General features: G+C 46.1%; 7 protein-coding genes across 7 annotated transcripts; 4 read left to right on the top strand and 3 right to left on the bottom strand.

Moving 5' to 3' along the window:
• Positions 1-1218: 1218 nt before the first annotated feature.
• On the top strand, positions 1219-1593 carry ASPGLDRAFT_35637 (uncharacterized protein; the record flags this gene model as incomplete). Its single annotated transcript, XM_022544585.1, has 1 exon — positions 1219-1593. The coding sequence occupies one exon, from the start codon at positions 1219-1221 to the stop codon at positions 1591-1593; it is 375 nt and encodes a 124-aa protein (XP_022401066.1).
• A 1893-nt stretch (positions 1594-3486) lies between these two features.
• ASPGLDRAFT_25820 (uncharacterized protein) lies at positions 3487-4644 on the top strand (the record flags this gene model as incomplete). Its single annotated transcript, XM_022543510.1, has 1 exon — positions 3487-4644. The coding sequence occupies one exon, from the start codon at positions 3487-3489 to the stop codon at positions 4642-4644; it is 1158 nt and encodes a 385-aa protein (XP_022401065.1).
• A 279-nt stretch (positions 4645-4923) lies between these two features.
• On the bottom strand, positions 4924-6819 carry ASPGLDRAFT_58067 (CFEM domain-containing protein; the record flags this gene model as incomplete). Its single annotated transcript, XM_022548294.1, has 7 exons — positions 4924-5450; positions 5515-5582; positions 5644-6154; positions 6203-6239; positions 6290-6474; positions 6534-6669; positions 6721-6819. 7 exons carry the CDS (start codon positions 6817-6819, stop codon positions 5098-5100), a joined length of 1389 nt encoding a protein of 462 aa, XP_022401064.1. The 3' UTR covers positions 4924-5097.
• Positions 6820-7818: 999 nt separating this feature from the next.
• On the bottom strand, positions 7819-8680 carry ASPGLDRAFT_1491311 (uncharacterized protein; the record flags this gene model as incomplete). Its single annotated transcript, XM_022541999.1, has 2 exons — positions 7819-8447; positions 8494-8680. The coding sequence occupies 2 exons, from the start codon at positions 8678-8680 to the stop codon at positions 8032-8034; spliced, it is 603 nt and encodes a 200-aa protein (XP_022401063.1). The 3' UTR covers positions 7819-8031.
• Positions 8681-11074: 2394 nt separating this feature from the next.
• On the bottom strand, positions 11075-13673 carry ASPGLDRAFT_125960 (uncharacterized protein; the record flags this gene model as incomplete). The annotated part of the gene is made up of 4 exons (XM_022540611.1): positions 11075-11296; positions 11468-12140; positions 12200-13270; positions 13324-13673. Coding segments are annotated over 4 exons (2316 nt in total), but the record flags the coding sequence as incomplete, so codon positions are not given.
• A 1714-nt stretch (positions 13674-15387) lies between these two features.
• ASPGLDRAFT_47249 (uncharacterized protein) lies at positions 15388-16255 on the top strand. The gene is made up of 2 exons (XM_022546624.1): positions 15388-15642; positions 15701-16255. The coding sequence occupies exons 1-2, from the start codon at positions 15532-15534 to the stop codon at positions 16190-16192; spliced, it is 603 nt and encodes a 200-aa protein (XP_022401061.1). The 5' UTR covers positions 15388-15531; the 3' UTR covers positions 16193-16255.
• Positions 16256-17071: 816 nt separating this feature from the next.
• Positions 17072-17833, top strand: ASPGLDRAFT_47248 (uncharacterized protein). The gene is made up of 3 exons (XM_022546623.1): positions 17072-17119; positions 17181-17308; positions 17371-17833. The coding sequence occupies exons 1-3, from the start codon at positions 17111-17113 to the stop codon at positions 17729-17731; spliced, it is 498 nt and encodes a 165-aa protein (XP_022401060.1). The 5' UTR covers positions 17072-17110; the 3' UTR covers positions 17732-17833.
• The last annotated feature ends 257 nt before the right edge of the window (positions 17834-18090 follow it).

Genomic DNA, 18090 nt, shown 5'->3' with positions numbered 1-18090 from the left:
CATGGCTCCCATGTCCACACTTTTGGGACTGAGAATCATCTGGATCAAGTACTCCAACATTTGAATGTCTACATGCAGCATCACACACGCTTGGTGATTTACTGTGAGAGTTTCTGGGTTAAATTGAAGCAAGGTTACCAGTCTCATGATGGTTGTGATCAAGTTGTGGTTGATAACAGGTTGGTTGAGATGTACACAGGCGTGAGGTTTTTAGATGTGTATGTGATCGCCCAACAGGTGTCATAAGTGTTTGGCTAATCTCTGGCAGAAACTCAGTGTCCTGTTACTACAATACTGGGATGTTTTTGTCTTGTGGACAAAGATATTGTCAAGTTCTTGCAATTGCCAAATATAGTGGTCATTCACACATTGATTATTTTCTGGTGGTTTGATATCTGGAATGAGTATCTGTCAATGGCAGCAGTGAGGATTATGTATTACATCTGCCTTTCTACAGTTTCACTATTGAGTGGGACCTTATCTATTTGCAATCAATGTGCACTGATCCTGTATTTTTCATTGATTTGTCATCATGTAGTGGTGTGCCAAGAGCAACATCCTCATATATAGTACTCTGTCCCTGGCGCATTAATTATGTATAATGAGATGTTTGAGAAAGACTTTTCCAGCTTGCTACTACATATACCCACTGAGTATCATAATACATACATTTTCATAGCTGTGCACGCTATCAAAAAGAGAGGGAGATAGATTGGCAATAGTATCAGCTGGTAGCATGATACTATTAACACAAGACAAGAGGGATGCCTTACTGTATGGAGACCATTATGCATAATTTTACTCACGCTGTCTCATGGTTTTGAGTATGGATGGTGACTGCTCCAAGACTTTGGTATGGTTGCAGACTGTTGTGAAAACCAACAAGTTGTGGGTTTTATTGAAAGTAATCCCTAGTTCTCCCTGGTTGCAGACAGTTGGCACTGGTAAAGTGCATGTTTTCTGGTAAGGAATGTTTGGAAAATGGTTCTTTGACAGGGTTGAAATATGCAGCATACTTTGACTACATTGTATGTGGGGAGTTGTGGATGGTTTTAGATAACATGAAGACTGGAATGCACTATCTCCGCGGGTGGAATACGGTTGTCTTTAACCGCCCCTGGGCACGTAAGTAGTGAAGAAAACACGTTTATCGACTCTCTGGCATTATCAAACACCTCATGGCCCCAGTTACAAGAAATTCAATTTGAAAAATTTGAGATGGGAGTCGAAGGCCTCTCCGCACTACTTCACAAACTTCAAGGGTCTCTTCGCTTCCTCAAACTAGAATCAGTGAGCATGTCATATGACAGCGGTGATGATCTGAAGTCACTATTCCAAGACCTGGGTAAATTCCCTAAGTTGGAGACAGTCAAATTTTGGGACCTGTGGGTTGGTGCATGCTTTTTCGCCAACAAGCTGGTCCATTTCCCTGCGCTCTGGGAGAACCCTATCATCGACGAAGTGCGAGGAACAAGATTTGCATACATGTGCACTGGCCGGAAGGGCGCATGGAGGATCGCGTTTGTAGATTACTCGGGGCCAAATATGGATGTTGCTTTGGAGGTTCTCGCGCGAACTTTGGAGGTTGTCTAGCTCCTTTTCTAAGTTCTCTTTACCTTGTTAACTCCTCCTCGTTGTTACATATTGTGTGTAGCCAGACGATATCCCTGCTTCAGTTTCAGCACAGATCAAAATATTTCTGATACAACACCAGTCGTGATCATGCTAGTAGTGGCCTCATCTAATGACAACGCACAATTCAAGGATAACATTTTTTCAAATCGATGAGGACTGTCCATAGAGCCTTGGTCGATATCTGCCATTCACCCCGGCAGACTCATGACAGATGGGCATGAGCACGAGTCAGTTGAAAGGCTTAGTCTGGACCGTTTTCAAATACAAATACTCCGTGTTGTTGTATAGTTCCCATTGTTTGTACGAAGCAATCTATCGAAGAATAGTTTGCCATTACTACACGTACACGCTCCCAGGTAATACAAAACTCATTCCACATAACAAAGAGGCCAATTATCGTGCTCAACTCATATATCATTGGATATCGAACTTGGCCACGCCAACCTTCACGGACGCTCCGTGTGGGCCGTGCACATCGGCAAGATTGTAGGGTTACGAGGATTGTTGCATAAGTTCTTAAATAGTCACATGACTTGTTCCATACAGACAGGGAGGGTAACCTAAGCTGAGAGTCAGCCTAGGCCACACCCACCCTGCTCTGAAACACAAGGAGAGCACTCTGCTCGAAAGCCCTGCGCATACAGGCGGTCTGGGGCGAGGAAAAGGATCAGAAATATTATAGAACGGGGGTGTTGCCTCAGGAACTCATAGGGACAAGAGACCGTAGAATAGCTGCTGGCCTCGAGTCCATGATTTATGGTCTGTCATAGCTCTAGGGCTCGGTATGGACAATAAACTTGATTAAATAATAATAATAATGTTCCATACAGAGTAGGGTAAAGCAGTCACATGATCTTTGTAAGAACTTTAGAACTACAGCTCTCGTGGATGATTCTGGTCCCCTGATTCCAGGAGTCCATTCGCTGAGTGGGACTTTTGATATGAACCAATGGACTTCTATCTAAAAAGCAATTTGGTATTCAACTGCAGGAATGCAGAAATTCTTGACCGCAGCTCACTTTTACCTCCATAGAGCGATATCAGCTCCGACCCCAGTACCACCAATGCTGCTACCGCTGTTGAACCATGGGCGCCAAATTACTGGAATATATATAGTAGTACGGAGGGCTGTAGTATGGCTTTTGAATTTGATTGAGCGACCAAGGGAAGCGGATCCGCTACGATCAGAAAGAACCCCGGCATAGTTCTGAAGAAGAATGGGAATTGCTCATTGGTGAGAAAGCATTGTATTTGAATCCAGCTTTAGTTGAGGCGCGCTAAGGCTTTCTAGATTTCATCGACATGAACATCTTCTTGTCTGTTTCAACGTCTGAAATCTCACGTCGATAAGAAAGCAAGCTCCGTGCATCCTCTGTCCGATGATTTGTCAACGCAAAGATGAGATTAAAAACATTGAGACCACTTCCATTAATAGCATCATCACCTTTTCCCGCTGAAGAAGCGCCTCGGACCCCCCTTGCAAGGAACCATCGTCAACCAACATATCAAAAACGCACAGCCTAAGCCCAGCTTCAACCAACCAATCCTCACACCACGCACCCAAACACCCAGGAGAAGCGCCAGTATCAAGCATACTGCAGAGAACAAGCAGAAATAAGCCCATGAAAACTGAAACCTTGCCTTATTAGGTCAATCCGCCAAATCTGCAAGCCCTGCAACTTCCCGATTGCTTGGTCTAATTCAGCATGTTGAGCCGCAGACAAGCAAGCAAACAAATCATACCGTGTAACTTATATTGACCTTATATAGGAGTTAGCCCTTATAAGTAGCCTTGCGGAACTTGAAGCTCTCATGTTATTGTCTCTAATCAATCATCTTCACAAATTCACAATGTCTTTCTCAAATCTCTCCTCGGAATTGGTCGAAATGGTGGCTTCCTTCTTGGAAGTACCAGACCTGCGCAATCTACGGCTGACATCTCCACTCATTGCAAATCAGACATCTCATATGTTATGGAGGACAGCCCTGCATACCCGCAAGACAGATCTCTCAGCCACCAATTTGACCAAACTGGAGGCCATTTCAGATACCCTCCAATCGCGCTATGTGCGCCACCTAACTGTGAAAGGGTTCGATGAAGATAATCGAACTCTCGGAGAAGGGCTAGCCGGGCAACGTCTCCAGAAAAGAGAACTAGCTCTCATATGGCTACTTGTCATACTCATCCGGTTCAATAACTGCACGTCCTTCGAAATCGACGCTGTGTCGGATTGCAATTCCCCGATTTTTTCAAGCACTTTGTATCACACAGAGGCTATTTCACTCATTATGGCGGTGATTACCATAACCAGCCATCCCGTTACGTCGTTCACGGTTAACTACCGCAACGGCTGCCCAGATATATCCGAGCTTGCTGCAGTACACGTCAATGATCCTCGATTTGGTGCTGGATGGGGACATCTAAAAGAACTCAGATTGAACCACACCGTGGCCTTTCCAAAGGTGATGCAGTGGATGCTTGATGTGATTATCTGCGCGCCTAACCTGCGCATCTTATACGTCAATCTGAACAGGGAGTACGAGACAGGGTGGTTGACTGGTCGATTGGCTTCTGCAAATATCCCATGGCCGTACTTAGAGAAACTGCATTTGAAAAGGGTGCATCTAACAATCCAGGATCTCTCCACCCTCTTATACAGATGCCGAAATAGCCTCCGCGTCTTGGTCCTATCGTCACTCGACATTGAATCCAACAGTACCGGCGATGATTTACAAGCGCTATTCTGGTCTCTCGCTGACTTCTCAGCGCTAGAAACAATCCACATCAAAGGATTGTCCGGCAATTCCGCCGAACATGTGGAAGGGGTTGTCCACTTTCCTGCAATTTCCGAGGATCCAGCCATAGATTGGGAATGGGAGATGAGGCCTCTTCAGGTGACTAGTCATTTGTGGATTAATGCTAATGTGAGGTATTCGGGGACGAGGGTGGGTGATGTTTTGAGGTTATTGGCGGGGAGGTTGGAGCTTCTTTCGACGGACTTGGTTTGATGGGTGGTGTTTCTGTAATGTGCAGTGATTTATTATTCAATGGCTTTTGTACATAATACCAAGATAGAATGGAAATAATTGAAAACATGACATCCAGTTCAATAATCGATGATTTTATCCACCAACAGCGCGGAGTTTTCATTCAATTAGCCATCACACATTCTCGAAGTGTAGATAACCAGGGGGATAGACTTAATTGCTCACCCGGCGACTCATCCCATGATTGCCATCAATAGGAGCCAGTCGCGGCCTCTCGCGGACACCTTGTCACTGCTGTCGCGCGGCTGGGCTTTGTCCTGGGATTCCCAGTGACACAGGCACCAATGTGCTTCCCATTCGGGAAATTATTTGTTTGCCATTCTGTAGCAAACAAAGCGGACCGTGGTCGCGGTCATGATCATGATTCGTAGTAAACGGGCCACAAGCCCAACTCCACCTCACTCACCCCGAACCTCAACCCCTCTCCCCCCCAACCTCAAAATTTTTCAACTCAATAAACCCATCCGACTCCCTCTTCAACGCCTTAGCCTTCGCCCCAACATCAACCGAATACGACACCGTCTTCGAAATCCGACCCTTCTCCTTCTCCCCCGTACTCGACCCCGCCCCGGCAAAAGCGGAAAGAGCAGCTGTTTTGCTCGAAGCTCCTGTTGCGGTCAGGTATGGGCGGGCAGTTGAGGAGTCGTGGGTTGTGTTTGCGCCGGGGAGGATGCGGACGAAGAGCGCGCGGCTTGTGGGAAGGCAGGCGCAAATAATGGCGATTTGGCATTCAATTACGGACCAGTGGTTTAGGGGTTCCATTTCGACTGTTTTTGTTTTTTTGTTAGTTAGGTTTGTGTGTGGATAGGAGAGAGGGAAGGGGTTGCGCACAGGTTGGGTTTGTGTTGGAGGTGTTTCGGGAGAAAATGACCACTCGGACGATTCCAATAGCCGTCAATCTTTCGCAGTGTCAGCATACTCATAGCCCACGCACAAAGACAAATTGAAGGGAAAACATACACCAACCCCATCCCCAACATAACAGCAACCCCAGCCTTCTTCTGTACCGACAAATTCAACCTCGACACCTCATAAACCGGCATAATCACCATGACCGTATCCACCACAATATTCACAAACCCGTTCGCAAACGTCGACGCAATAAAATTGATACACGTCCCTTGTTCCTCCATCGCCCACCCTGTCCACGCAAGATGCACAGGTATACAGTGGAAGCTGTCTGTCAAAATCCAGGTGATCGCGACAGCGGTGTTGATGGCTATCATGGTGTAGGTCGTGTAACGGAAGGCGGGGGATTGGAAGATGCGAAGGAGGAAGAGGCAGACGGAGATTTTGGCGAGGGAGATTAGGGCTTTGTAGACAAGGACGAAGGCGAAAAAGTACTGTTCATGTTGGATTGGGTTAGAAGATGGGCTGTGGGAGAGGCTAGAGGGGCGGACCTTGTATGCTATGGTGATGTTTTCCTGGGGGACTATGTCCCATATGTTCATTCCGAAGCCGTAATGGACCACTGACTCGTTAGCACCTCAGTTTTGGTTTACCAGCATGGCTTACTTACTTGATATATTCAAAATGAACGCAATAATAGCCAATGCCTGAACAGGTCAGCATAAGCCACAACTCCGGTTCTAAGAGATATCCTCACATATGCAGTAATAATAGTATAATCATCCGGCCCCCATCCACCACCAAGTCGCAAGAACTTAGCGACCATCCGAATCACAAACAGAATGGTCGCGATAACGAACGGAATAATTGTCGCAGGGTCTGCCTTGGGGTATCGCTGAGGAATTGGGAGATCACATTGCCGGGAAATGATGTATTTTGCCGCTAAAGGTATTCAGATTAGCTCGTGATGAGTGGATTAATCTGAGACATGGGGTAGGTACTTAATGCTTCTTTCATGGAACAATTGGTCATAGCGCAATTGGACAGATCGGTTTGATATTGTGCATCGTCGCAGAGACATGCCGTGTCGGTGTTCGAGCAGGACGTTGTATTAGTGAGTTGTTGTTCGCAATTGAGCTATTTGCTGTTAGATGCTGCGCGACATGAAAAAAGAGGTCCGGAGCATACAGCGCATTCAGGAACAGTCTCCGATGCAGATGCGACCACGGGCACGAGTGCCAGGCATGCCAAAGAGAGAACAACCGCATACTGCCGATACAGGCGCATTCTGAACAACCACCAGCGCAAAACACGACGATCTCAGGATGTCGAAAGGGAAAAAAAAACATAGAATGCCAACGTCGCGAATCCATGACGAGCGCGACTTTTATTACGCTCCATTTTAGGGGCAATTTCTCTACCTTGTGGTTGGATGACAATCACTCCAACGCTGATCAATAGCATGGCACCTGTCGTGCCGCAATTTTTCCATTAAACCCACTCAGATTAGGGTTTATGTAGTCCCCGAGTACGTATTGGTGGCAATCGGAGCACTATCGAAGTTAACCAGAAGACAGAGAAGTTCGTCCGGCAAAACGGCTAATAACGATCATCGTGGGACAGTTCATGCCCGAAATAAGATGGCATGCGCTTTCCCAGACGGGTTAAGTATGCGTCGATTAAACTTTGACACGCTTGTCAAGGAACGGTGTCCGCTGCCATATAATTGAATATTATTGGTGTTGATGGGCGGTTCCCCACGGAAATAGTACTCCTTCGGGGGGTACTATAAATGACAAGCTTTTGAGGACGGCAGAGCACGTTCTTTTGTTCCTGCATCTGGGATTCTTATTATGAGGCACTTCTGCATTGTACATATTATTGTTTTCGGGGGATCGGAGTCGTGCACGAGGTGTAGGGGGGTTGACGCGCACGGGCTGTGATTATCCCCCTTAGCTCCGCCTATAAAGCTAGAGAATACCAAGTCGAGACCACCTAGTGAACCATGGTAGTTCTGAAGATAGTCGGAAGAACATGTGCAATTTTTGTGGTTCAAACCCCTGCATAATCGCCTGCGAAGTCATGTGATAAACGGTCTTTATTCGAAATGCCATCGTACGAGTATTTTATTTCTCCCTTTCCTTCTATCCTTTCTCTCTCGATATAGGCTTCTTGTTTGTAGTGGTGCTATCACCAAGACATGTCACTTTTAACGTATGAAGAACCACCGCCAGATCAACATCGACCGCAACCATGGAAATCATGCCTCCATAACACCGAGCTAAACTCTACTCTGCCACGAAAAACGAAACTACCCGCGGCATATTATTCCCTAATACATGTACAGACACTAACGAGCAGATCGACCAGAGCGATGTATTGCCATCAATGGTGAGATCATGGATTCATTGGAAGCTCCCCTGTACTGTGACCCACATGCGAGCGTTTGCATCAGCGACAATTCCAGGCTCGTGAATATTAGCTCTGCAAGCCTGGGTGTCAAATAAGAGTAACCAGAGACCGCGACGTGCTAAGCTCGTCAGGTCCGAAGGACTTTGGTTCCAAGAGCATCCGGCCAATCCTCTTCATCGCCTTCACATCGTGACCAGCAGGCGTTATGATCAGAGATGTGTGAATGGGCTCTTTGCTCAGAGGTAAATTCTCGCGAATCCTGTCATCCGAGATATCAGCTAGAACCAATGCATAAAGTTCCATGGCCTTAACCAACTCCGATGAGTCGTCAAAGTCTCTGCCGATTGTATCAAAGCTGGCTATATCATCGTCATGGTCACCGTTTACCGTCTTTAGGCGTATGTTCCCGACAGGCCCCTTGGTATCAGAAAGAAGTAGCAGAATGAGGGGCGCATCGATCTTGATCCAACCGGCCTTCACCCTGCCGGACGGGTTCTCTCCTTCTGTGTCAACGTGGCAGTCAAGGACCGAGGCTAGCGCTGCCAGTACTGATCGAGGTCACCACCGAATGCGCCATGACAGAGGCCCATGACCAGGACGGCGCACAATACTCACTCACGGCTTTGCAGCCAACGCTGGACTGCCAGGCTAGTCCCCTCAGCATGAAGTTTCGCCATAAACCAGCGACATATGAATCACCAAGTATGTCGCTGTACTCTCTCGCGATTCCAGACATGGCTGATAGTTTGTCGGAGGGGAATGTGAGCTTGCGACGGCCATAGCTCGACACAAGATTGTACCATTACGCTAGCGCATCCCAGTAAGAGCTGCGGCCGGGTACCATATCATTTGTATTCTGGTGATTTATGAGGCTAGGCTGCGAGAATGGACGGATACAATCGTGTCCATTGAATAACTCAATGCCATCTTCCGAGACTGCCCATTCAGCCTGCTAGCAGATCAATTAGTGAGGCCAATCTCGCGAAACTTCAAGACGCAACAATTCTAACAAAAAGTGCGCAAACTATACATATTCATCCAAATTGATGATACAGTCTCCCTCACGCTCCTCGCCAGCAAAAAAAATAAACAAAAACATACAACAGCCTAGATTCGCTGGTAGTCACCCACCCAACTCGGATTCGGGTTCAGATTTATCCATGTTCGTCCCTGCCAATCTTAGTCCATGGCTATGTGGGAACTGTTCCGCCGCCTGTAAGCAGTCGGGAGTTATTGATACCTATTTACATGTATGGTGTGTGCTTGAGCTGAGGGCCCAGCTCCGCTCAAAGTCGTGAGAATCTAGGGCTCCCCGGGCCCTCTCTGGCTGCTATTTACCACAAGACCTAAATTACAGTAACATATTGTAATTGGATCTTGCGGATAAATCCAATACGCAAAATCCACTCCAATCCACTCCATTCGGATTATCCGCGCCGCTGCGGACTTTCTCAACTTCCATCCGAATCCGCAATGGCGCGGATTTTGCGGCTTCGCTGTGCCACTCTAATCGGAGGTATCAATGATCCGCAGTTAGACGAGGTCTTATATGGAGGAACCTATTAAAACGAAAGAGGGCAATATATTCTCGTATTTGATAGTCTGATTGCTTGAGTGCTTGTCTATCTAATCGTGCGTATGTATGTATGTATGTATGTATCTATTTTACGTCGAGGGTCGGGTCTTTCCACGGCTCTTCTATGGAAAAACCCTGGTCCCGGAGCGGGACATACGACGGGCAGATCGAGACTGACCATGGCCTCCTTCTAGGAGCCAGCGATTCGTCTCTGTACCTAGATCATACCTCCTTTGACCCCGTGAATATTACACTCGTCCTCCTGCTGCGAAGTGTCATACCCTTGTATGAGCTATTATTCACACTATTTATCACCAACCCAGGCTACAGTTTGAACACTTGTTGGATATAGGTAGGATACATTTATTCCCTAGGTCTAGCACTCACCTAGTCTGTCAGGACACATTCAGTGAACACATCACAGGTTGACATAGTACATAACTTGTGTTGTATTAGAATACATAGCAACATGAAGACTGGAGAGTCGAGACGGAGACAGGCTCTCTTACCCTCATGCTCCTAGCAATGTTAACACGCCTGGTGACGTTAACTGGATTAAACGGTTCATTGAAATAACTCTTATTTTATCCATGACTCTCTTTACCACCAACACTTTTGAAAGGATATTGTTTATATAGGTTGATAATTATTCTGTACTACAAGTACAGGCCAATGTAGATATATACAGCATTTCTTAAACATGTGAAGCCTCAAAGTACCTCAAGGGGTCCTGTCACGGAGCGTGGGCGCTCGCCAGCGGCATGATATGTTTGACTACTTTGGCCTGCTTGGAGGAACTTCTTCGCACGCAGTAGATAGTTCAGCACTGGAAGGCCCAGCTTCTTTCCCTTCCTTCTTCATGTTAGTATTTCACTAGATAGTCTACCAATAGACTCATATTGTTCGAGACCGTCACACGCCATGCAATATTCATCTGCATCTTCAACGGCATCTCTGTGATAAGATACGGGATTCTCATCTCAGACATGCCCTCAGGAGTACACTATTTCAGCACATTACTTATCGCTTTAGGTCTCTATGTGGCCGTTGGATTACCGCGCTTGCTTGGTTACCAACTAATATACCCTGATATGGCAAGCGGTCATTTGATACAGGTCTGCTCACTTTTGGTAATGTGAGTGGTGTTATGTTGCTGTTTTTGTGTAAGATAAATGAAGCGCTGTGCTATGTTTATGGGAATGCTGTGACCTTGTATATGGTAGGGTTTGGGGGTACTGTTTTTTGGTCTTATGTGGGTTTATTATCACTTTGTAAAACCGGGACAGGGCCCATGGTAAGGAAGATGACAAGATTGCGGGGATGTCGGAGGAAGGCATCCAGGAGATGGGGGAGAAAAGCCCTTGGTTTGTGTATAGCATTTGATGTTTTCTTTTTAGGATTTTCATTATGAGTCCTGGGATTCAATAGATATTAGAACAATTTGAAATAAATTTGTTCCAATAACGACATACGCCATTACAACTCGTCCTAGCAGAGCCTGGAAAACGCCAGTTTCACATTTGCTTTCCTTTGGTCATTAACACCACAAACGGCTTAAGTATAAAGCCGCAAAGGATCAGGAGTAATGACCTCCTGAGATGAAAAGCTGCAATGACCATACCCCGCGAAGCATTCTTCATCAGGGCCATTGTTCTCGGTTAATGAACGGGCACGGCTTTCCTCCCCGTCGGGCTGGCGGCTTCGCGTATCCGGACTAGATTCAGAACCATTTGTTGCTTCTTCATCATCTTCACTACTGGCTCTCGAACGACTGCTCTCAATCAATAAATGTGTATGGCTCCCCTTCCATTGCCTCTGATCTGAACTTGAATCATAGCCGTCGGGCTCGCAGCCTCGTGTATCCGAAGTGGAATTAGAGTGATTTGTTGGCTCTTCACCTGCTTCACTGCTGGTTCTTCTCGAATGGTTGGCCTTTTTCATGAGAACCTCACCCCACATGACTGGCTTGACTGCATGGTCATCGCCAGGGGGTGGATGACACGCAGCACTAATAGCTGCGCTGCAACTGGCGGCAAGAGGTATGCTGGATTTGAAGCGCCCCACCCCCAGGCCTATAATCGTGCACACCATTAGAAATCCGAGAGATATGGTGAAAATAATTGCAATTGGCGAATGGCCGCACGCTACTAGCCGATAGTCGGGCATAAGAATCCCAGTTAGGTTGTATGGAAAAACCTCAACAAAGAAAAGACTCTGGGACACAAGCCAGTGTAATAATGCGTGACTGGCCAGAAGCGGAATACTATATCGGTATGGAAGGCTGAGGTAGTAGGTTGAACGCTGGAGGCCCCTTGGCCAGGAAACACGCAATGGTTTGCGCTGTCTAGCATAATCATCATACTCAGCAGCAAGAAGCATGTTAGTCAACAGGTTGTTGTAGAGAAAATAGGCAATGGAGACAGGGATTTGTGGGCTGTTTGCAACAAGGATTGTGTTTATAAGTCCACAGTTGTTAGAACCACAAAGCCGTACTATTGTGGATGAGGTGGCAGTTCCAAAACCAAGGTTCCAGAGACTTCGGAACGTCACCGGTTTGGAAGTTCCTGTTTCAATAGCCAGTGAAAGGAGAGCACTTGAGAAGACCAAAATAAGCAGGCAGCTATATAAGTTAGTAGAAGCATACATGAAAAGATGGCTGCCAGGTTAAGGTGTGCATACAGAGTGATTGTTACTGTCCAGTATGAGATGCTAACGGCTTTCATCCATCTTTTTTTACCGGGGAGGCGAGCTGCAGGTTTTCCATGTGGAAAGTCGTTATCGTTAAGAGATGCGCTCCATGGCCGTGGGCCTTTTTCGATGTTTGATTTTGACAATAAACACCTGCTTTCAGTTGTCCTATCAGGATTATTGACAAATGATGATATGGCGTCTCCAACTGTCAGGAATATTTCCTTCCTGTCATCATGAGCCGTCAAGAACATACAAACAACTTTAATGGCATTGCAGAAAATAACAGCAAAACATATAGGGAGACTGAATAGTAGCTGACATCTTTCGTCGATCTTCTGGCTTAAACAATAGTCGACTGGAAAGGCATCAGGAAGAGGATTGATGGGCCAACCATCAGGTTTGGATGGACACACCACATTTGGTTCCTGAATTATAATGTTTCTTGACCAGGAACTGTTCTTCCAGTGACTTGCATTGAGATGTTGTCGCAACTCTTCCTCAGGAGGCCAATGTTTCATGAATTCAAAGAGATTTGATAAGTCCTCTTGCTCATCAGGGGATGAAGCGAAATCCCAAATTTCATTCTGCGCGTCGACATTGAAGGTATATGTGATGTTTGAGAAGACGGTCACATTTAGTAAAAAAGCTGACCAGGGTCTAGATTTTAGAGACCAATTGGCAAGATCATCCTTTGTACATGAACCCCCGTGCTCATTCTCGCACATCCACTCAAAAGGATCATTCACCTCTTCCAGTGGATTCACGATGGCAACATGGCGTAACCAATCATTATCAGTCGAATTGTTGGTGACAATGATTAGGGTTCCTCGATCTGTAATGAAATCCGCAGCATACGTATTGATGCATTCCTGTGTATTAAGGCGGTCAAATTCTGACATTTTAGAGCTGAAACTCGATATGTTCATAGCGACGTTCTGTTCAAAGCAATTTGCATAATCAGGATCATTATTCGGTGGGTTGTTGAAGTCGAAGTTTGCAGATGCATGTAGGACACTATACTGATTTGTGCCCAGTGCAGAAAACACAGCAGAGTTGTATCTGGGTTTCATGATTAGAACCAAATTATAATAAAGGATATGTTGCAAGCAAACATTAGATGAATTGGTAGGGATGATATCAAAAGCAGCACCCATAATGTGCATCTCCTCCAGCCAACAAAGCTAAGATTCTTCATACTGGATACACCAATGTCAAGCCACCGCCGCTGAGTGTGGGCGGTATCGACATTTTGGCGAGATGGTGAAGATAGACATTGCATGCAATAGTTGCTTGCCGCCAACATGATTGTACTGAGGGTATTTATCAGCAGGTGCAGGCCACGTTCCCAGTTTTTTGAAACAGAGCAATTTCCTTCATAGAGCATGGCGGAAGTGAATTCTCGACCGTCAAACTTTGAATATGCGAGGATAACAGCGATGATGGCGAGAGCAGTGTTTATAAGTAGAACAAGAGAGGCAGCACAAGCACATATGAGAACACCTATGACCCATCCCCGTTGGTGGTTTTGCTCATGCTGGATTTTTTGTTCTATTTTGTTGGCTAAGCTTTGAGGTAAACAGGAAGTAAACTTTGATATCAAAGATGTGCTTGAAATGCTAGAATCTTTATTGGAAGAATGACATGCCCTGCAAACCTTGTCAGCAAGATTGACCTCCAAATGTTCAATGGGGTTAGGATAGTAACCTGCCAAGTTCAACCTCCTCAGTGTTGATTGCACTTTTCGAGCGACGTTGTACTCGTCGATATTTCGGTTTGTTAAATGGCCAATACCAAGGTCGGTTTACAGACCGTGATGGTGACAAGGCTGCTTAGCCTCATGCCATGGGGTAAAATGCGCCTTTTGCCCATCGTCGCCTTGGCCTTGATCAACAAGGATGTGCAAAAGATATACCATGACTGGTTTAGACTTAGTGCACCTAGACCTCGCCGTCACCCGCGGGTGATCAAACAAGACAAACAGTACTATTTTAAAATGGATCATTATTTTTATGCATACAAATCAGGTAAAGCGTGGAAATTTTATGAGATTTTATGAACTTCTATGAAAATGAGGGTCGATGAGGGTCTGCGAGGGTCACCCATACGAGGTTTGGCGAGGGTCGAGGGACAGGTGGAGGGTCTCAGCGAGGCCTAAGTGCGCCCTGTGCTTGGCGTTCATGTATTGACCCTTGGCATTCAATTATTCTGGCCAGACATTGGCCAAAGTTGTATATTTTTGGCAAGTGGTGAGAGTTGCATGTTTGAAATCCAGGAAGGTATATTGAATGTTGACATAGATTGCTAAGCGAGCGGCTCCCCTCCCGAATCTATACGCCTCTCCACCCAGCTAGGCAATTCCACGAAAAGCCTTCTCTGCGAGGATGGGTCGGCCACCGAGCGGTCCTGAATTCTACGGAATTCTTTATCATACCCCTTTTGTTCTTTCTTGTCCGCTTTCTTGCTTTTCCTGGCTTACTTATCTGCTTCTTCGTTTCCTTTGATGTCTGTGTGTCCAGGTACCCATTTCACCTGCACCCTGTCTGGCTGTGTGAGTTTAGCTAGGTGATAGGCAGTTCTGATCTGCCCGTCGTATGTCCCGCACCGGGACCAGGGTTTTTTCCGCTTCCGAGGTCTCCAATCCAAGTGAAACGGGGAAGCTTCGGGGCAGCGGTGCCGATTCTCCGGATTACCGTACGAGGCCCATATGACAGCCGTGGGCCGTAGAGACAGTATCGCGCAGTAGGGAATGTACGTAGTATTGAGTCTGCTGTAGAGTGCTTACTAGAACTAACTAAGAGCGTCCCACCACTCCGTACGATAAAACTTCTCCGGAGCTCACTAGATTGGTCCGACATTCATCCGATCTTCATCACCAAGGATGCGTGGAAGGACCCGAACCTCGACGTAAAATAGAAACACACACACACACTACTACGAGTTCCAACTGGCCTATGATATAGGCCAGTGTGTGCGCACATTTAAATAGACAAGCACTCTGACTGTTGTATATAAGAATTTATTGCCCTCTTTTGTTTTAATAGATTCCTCCATGTAACACCTTGGCAGTACTGTATAGTAAGAAGGGTGAGAAATGAGAAAAATGACTGGGTGCAGCATCCAATAACCCCACTGTAATACTCTGTACTCCGCAGATAATGCCTTGTGAGGCTTACAGCGCCAAACCCACTGTCAGCCCAGAATCTTTGGACCGCCCCATGATCTGCATGTGGCTTGGTTTGTCACTTTAAAGTAACTGCCATATCACCTTGCAATCCCACTTGTCAAGTTCACAGATCAAAGAGCCCTTGCATTGGCATACCATGGCAGCAGAAAATTCGCCTCACACACTCTTATCCATCTTGACAGCTGAACCGTGGAGATACGATGATGAGAAATGCTTTATTGAATTCCGCCCTGATGGCACAGGCCAGGTACATACTTATCCACCAGTTATTGGATATCACAACGCCTAATCTATTACTGTCCCAGATATGGATGGCGTTCGAATACACGCCTTACCTAGGTGCGGATATCCGATGGAAGTGCCAAGACCCCGAGTCCCTAAGCAGAATCATCGATATTCCCAAGACTCGAGGCCTACAGCACCTAGCCCAATTCAACATCAACATGACAATTGAAAAACAACCAATTCCGATTTTCTACTCCGCTGGCCAGCACAAATTCCACCCCGAGAGATCCCTCACAGAACCTGCCTTCCAGCCCAAAAATTTCACTATCCACCTGGAAAAGGGAATCTTCCCAGCACCTATCTGCATGATGAATCCAAAGGATGATCTGCATGCGCGCAAATATGCTCTTCGATTGGTTTTTGATCATTCGCCATACCCTCCGCCTGAGGAATGGACTGATGAAAGTAATCATTCAGCATCTGGAGCGAGAGTCTGGGAATGGACAACACTTGCAAGTCGGGATTTGGGGCCTTATCATACTCCATGGTTGGAAAGCTGTATTGTTATGTAGTGTATAGCCACTAGTTTTGCACTTGATGATATAATCAATCCAATTTTTACACTTACAGCACCAACTACAAGGCATGTTAGGGGCCAGGCCCGGAGACACTAATGACTAGTTTGGCACAAAAGATTTCGTTGAAGAAATATCGGACGGATGCCCGATCGAGCGGCTCTAAATACATGTGTGCGCAGTGCGGGTAAATAGTTCCTCCGATGACCTCTCCGTCCGATAGCCTCTCCGCACTAGACATATCGCTGTGACAAGGCAGATTTCAAATGGGGATAGTTCATATATCCTCAATCTCTATCTCCAAGTAGGAATAAAATGATAAAAATAAATGATCATCCAAGGCGTGTCACGGGCTCGGAAACTAGCAGATAAAACGAATAATATTCATATCTAGACTAGGTAGCCTAACGACGACTCGACGAGAATATCGAATCTGGGGAAGAAGAAGAAAAGGAAATCTATCTAGGCGATGAACGGTCTTCATAGACATTTGTGTGGTGCGACTTAAGCCCTTTTTTGCCCATATTTCTTGTATGGCATCGTTTGATATGTTGGCGCTGTTTGTCTGGCGTTGAGCCGTTGAGCCGTCATAAGGCGTACAATTGACCCCCAGGGCCCCAATCCTGTGAGGCTGTTCAGCAGTCAGCCTTGTTGCCCCCTGACTGTTGAACTCACAGCTTCATTTGACATAGTTAAAAAGGCTGGCATGACCGTCTAAATCATTTGGTATTCAGTTATTGTCTTCATCTCTTTTTTTTTTTTTTTTTACATATATTTATTCCCCCAGACATTACAATGCTCTTCTCCAGCGCTAAGATTTTCACCGTGGTTCTAACCATTATCGTCAGTGTCACGGCCTATCCAACCACTCTTGAGCGCCGACTTCCATCCGGACAGCTCATTGGGTACCGTGTCATGAACAGCGTAAGCTGTTTCTCTTTTCCTCTTTTTACCCGGTTCTCTAGATTAGCTAACTTTGGCACAGGCCCAAGCGAAAGAATGGAAATCTGCAGGCACCGTCGTTCCGGGCAAAAAAATCGGCCAGAGACAGCTCGGTGAAGGGCAGTACACTACACCTGGGATTGGGCAATGGCCAGGACCAATGGACAGACAGTAAGCACATCATTACTCATTCATATGTTTCATATACAATGATAATTGACTGGACATTGCAGGTTTTGTGCTATTTCTGCCAACGCCAACGCCTGGAATCAAGCCGAAAAGGCGTGGATTCCGGCAGCAGACACCTCTGGTAACAAACTCTGGGAGAATCCCATCAATATGGACATGTACATCAAGAAACTCGGTTTCAAGGATCCAGAGAAGGTTGCCCGTATGTCTGTCATCAAGGGAATGGAGGACACACTCCAGATGGTGATTCCAGATGCATTTACCAAGAAAGGTGGAGGCAACTTGGATTTAAAGTTTGAGTGTCATCCAAATGTTGAGGATTTCAACGGGAATACGCCTGAGGTGGATTATTATTCGTGGAAGGGTGTAAAGGGTGAACCAATTCATCCTAATACTGATTGTTAAATTCAAGTTAGCAGGGATATTGTTGATTTCCATATATGGTTGGGACCGTCGGACAGACCCAGATTTAAACTATGATCTATAAACAGCTTAATAGACTCGTCACATGATGGAATATAAAAATACTGTTCGCTTTCATCTCAATGTGGTATTCCGTTCTAAAAAAGACGCTGGATTGGCCTTCCAGTTTCCAAACATAGTATACGAGATGTCCCGCCGTTCAGCCGCACCAAATCATTTCTAAGTGCTGAACAGGTTGAACCCTATTGCACATTCAACATTCAACTCCTACTCGAGACCCCAAGACTCGAAAACGCTAAAAAAGACTGGCTATCCTCATACCTTGCTCCTGAAAGAATAGG

This window comes from Aspergillus glaucus, assembly GCF_001890805.1.
Source record: "Aspergillus glaucus CBS 516.65 unplaced genomic scaffold ASPGLscaffold_10, whole genome shotgun sequence".
NCBI lineage: Eukaryota > Fungi > Ascomycota > Eurotiomycetes > Eurotiales > Aspergillaceae > Aspergillus > Aspergillus glaucus.
The sequence above is the reverse complement of the archived record's forward strand: the minus strand, read 5'-3'. Positions and strand labels throughout refer to the sequence as shown.